Here is a 3,407-nt window from a genome sequence, read left to right on the forward strand (position 1 = left end):
CATAAGATAAGAATATAATTTATTGCAAGATGAAATACATAATTTCAAGTATTATATGTATATTTATTAGAATAAAATTGAGTTGAAATAGTTTTCATTTTTGTCTTTTTACATTACATAACTTCGAGATATTTGTTTATTAACATCAACGTCATTTGTTTAGGGTTTAGTTGACACATTCTACCTATGACTATAGGAATAGATCATTGAAACTACATGTTTTATACGATATGATAAAATATATATATATGTATATATTATATATTATATATATATATAATTATACATATATATTTTATATAGAATATTAATATTTTAATCATTATTACTTATTTTATTAAGATAAAAAGATTTTTAAATTAATTTAAAATATTATAAATACATACTAATATTTAATATTATTATGATAATCAGATAGAATCAAAAGTTTTTTTATTATTTTAATATATAATATTTATATATGTTTTAATAAATTATATAAGTTCAATAAAAAAATAAATTTATAATAATTGAAAAAGAATTCATAAATATATTGGTTTTTTAAAACACAATTAATTTCGAAATACATTGAAAATATACGTTGCCATCTTTACTTAGTAAATCATTGACCAATCAGATCACTTTCAATAAGCAGCCATTTTACTTTCGCTACGGTCGCACGAAGCGCGAGTCAGATTCTGCGGAGCACGGTGCAATTGCAAGCTATCGCTTGCATCGTAGGTTTTGTTGGATTTTTTACGAAAAAATTTTTATTAACGTAATAATTTGATACAACTTAAATCAAAGAAAAGTTAGAGAATGGTTTTGGCGGAAAGAAATTCGGAAAATGTTAGAAATGGGCGCAGATCGAGAGGTCCCAGCCCCAACGGACAGACGGAATCTTCGAGCGAAGAAGACGGAGGTACCAATTTCATATTGCACTTCAATTATTATTATAATTAATTTGATTCTCTTAAATGCTATCTTAATTAATATATGATAAATATACAACAACTTTAAAAATGTATTATTCTTTAAAAGTTTGCATATTTTTATATTGATCGAACACGAAAATCAGTAGGATCTTTAAACAGCGCGCCCTACTTTTCTTCTTTTGAGCTTCTTACATTTTCAGTCAATTCCTATAAATATATTTATGCAATAATTTTATTTAATTTTTTGAACTAAATATTAAATTTTAATTTATACATATTTTTATAATATTTTTTTTTTTAATGAATCTTTATATAATTATATATTAAAATAATTTATATATATAATATAAATAGAAAAAATATATTTTTTATTTTATTTTAAAATTTTTATCAATTAAACATTAATATTTCTTGAAGTTCCAGCAGAAAAAATACGTGTTGGAAGAGATTATCAAGTCATTGTTCCAGAATTTGTTCCCGTCAGTGGTATGTTATTTCAATGGAATTATTTAACATTTCTTTTATATCTATGATACAATTTTTTAATAGTTTTTAAGTTTATACTTTTTAAATTTATTATTATTTTCATAATTGTAAATTTTATATTTCAGAACGACGATTAGATCAATGCCCTGACAGGGCATTATTGGTATGGTCTCCTACTACCGATATACCTGATCAAAAATGTAAATATGAATTTTATCTTTTATTCAATATTTAAAATATATAGATTATAAAAAGATTATATTTTTTTATTAGTGGATGAATATATTATATTAGCAAAAGAAAAATATGGTTATAATGGAGAACAAGCATTAGGAATGTTATTTTGGCATAAACATAATTTAGAGCGTGCTGTATTAGATTTAGCTAATTTTACGCCATTTCCTGATGAATGGACAGTTGAAGATAAAGTTCTTTTTGAACAAGCATTTCAATTTCATGGGAAAAGCTTCCATCGAATTCGTCAAATGGTAAATTTTTTTCATGAATTAAAAATTTGAAAAATATTAAAATTATATAAAAAATTATTTATATTTTTGTCTTTTATGTTTACAGTTACCAGATAAATCTATTGCCAGTCTTGTTAAATATTATTATAGCTGGAAAAAAACGCGAACTAGAACATCATTAATGGATAGACAAGCTAGAAAATTAACAAGTGGTGGCAAGGAAGGAGAAAATGGTAGTGAAAATGGAAGTGAATTAGGTTCCAATACAGACAGTGAATCAGAAGAAAAAGTAAGATTTATTTCTAAAATATTTAATAAATGCATGCACTTAATGTTTATAAAAAAGAATAAATATTCTCCTCTCAATTTAAAAGAATATCTTATAATTATAAATTATGATATAATATTTATTTTCATAGTTTAGTAATTAGAAATACAAAAATTAATTAGAAATAATGTTTTTTTTGGCTTGTTAATTTTTTTTTTTAAATTATTTTAAGTAAATTAACATTTGTGCTATTGCGTGTGGTAGTGTTTTCCTCTTGCTGCATTTTAATGTCATGGCACTGGTTCGAAATCGTATATGTATAATGTGCAATAATACGCGTCTGAAAAATGTATCCACACGGTAACGTATTCCATGCGGTGAATAAAAATAATAAAAATAATGAAAACACTGATCTACAATTGGTAAAAATTATCAATATTGAGAATTATGAAACTTATATGAAATGAATTTATTTATACAAAAAAAAAGTAATAATTTAAATTAATTAATTAAACTAATATTTCATTTCTCATAAATTTCTAAACTATCTTAAAACAAATCTACATAAAATTAATTATACAAAATTAAAAATTAAATTATATCGTTATATCGTGTGTGAACGTAAATGTGGAACGTTCCAGAAATGGACGATCCACCGCGGAATACGTCGTGGAAAGAACCAAGCTGTGCCAGGAAGCCAAGGCACTGACGCCAAAGCCCCATCCGACTCGGAAAACGCCCCTCAGGTTCAGGTACTCAGCCTAAACCTTACCCTGTTGCATAATATAGTATGCTTATTATATTTTGCTATTTTATGTCCCATATTTATTTTGTCTCTGTTGTACATTTTTTTCCTTTATCAAGAAAAGAAAATTTTGCGTAAATGATTTATATAGTAGAATGATAGGCTGAAACCTTACTGAGGAAAAAATGTTGAAGCCCAAAAATTATATAAAATGAGGAAGATTTACGCATTTCATGAACTTATTAATTCGAAAAAAATTGACTTTTTATTATTATCAAATATAATAAAATTTTAAAATCAAACGGAATTCGGAGCTTCTAATTTTTTACGGCGGGCCGAACTAATATTTCCGAATAGAATTTTACACACACACGCGCGCGCGCGCGCACACGCGCACACACGCGCGCACACACACACACAAAATTTCTTTTTTAATAAAAAAAAAATTTTAAAGATTAGTAAAAATTAGATATTAAAAATTTTTAATGAAAATAAAGGGTGGGGGGGGGGTGTTATCAGAATATATT

At 25.2% G+C, this 3,407-nt stretch overlaps 1 protein-coding gene across 1 annotated transcript in view; it reads left to right on the forward strand.

The window, feature by feature from the left end:
- Positions 1–623: 623 nt before the first annotated feature.
- The window catches only part of LOC102680629 (REST corepressor 2-like), a 4,639-nt gene continuing 1,855 nt past the window's right edge, over positions 624–3,407 (forward strand). Inside the window, exons 1-6 of the mRNA XM_006619074.2 lie at positions 624–901; positions 1,332–1,400; positions 1,526–1,600; positions 1,674–1,888; positions 1,974–2,156; positions 2,777–2,887. Coding sequence (XP_006619137.1) covers positions 799–901; positions 1,332–1,400; positions 1,526–1,600; positions 1,674–1,888; positions 1,974–2,156; positions 2,777–2,887 — 756 coding nt within the window. The 5' untranslated portion in view covers positions 624–798. The remainder of the gene's footprint in view (positions 902–1,331; positions 1,401–1,525; positions 1,601–1,673; positions 1,889–1,973; positions 2,157–2,776; positions 2,888–3,407) is intronic.

The sequence above is a fragment of the Apis dorsata genome, unplaced genomic scaffold (genome assembly GCF_000469605.1).
Source record: "Apis dorsata unplaced genomic scaffold, Apis dorsata 1.3 scaffold_390, whole genome shotgun sequence".
In the NCBI taxonomy this organism is placed as follows: Eukaryota; Metazoa; Arthropoda; class Insecta; order Hymenoptera; family Apidae; genus Apis; species Apis dorsata.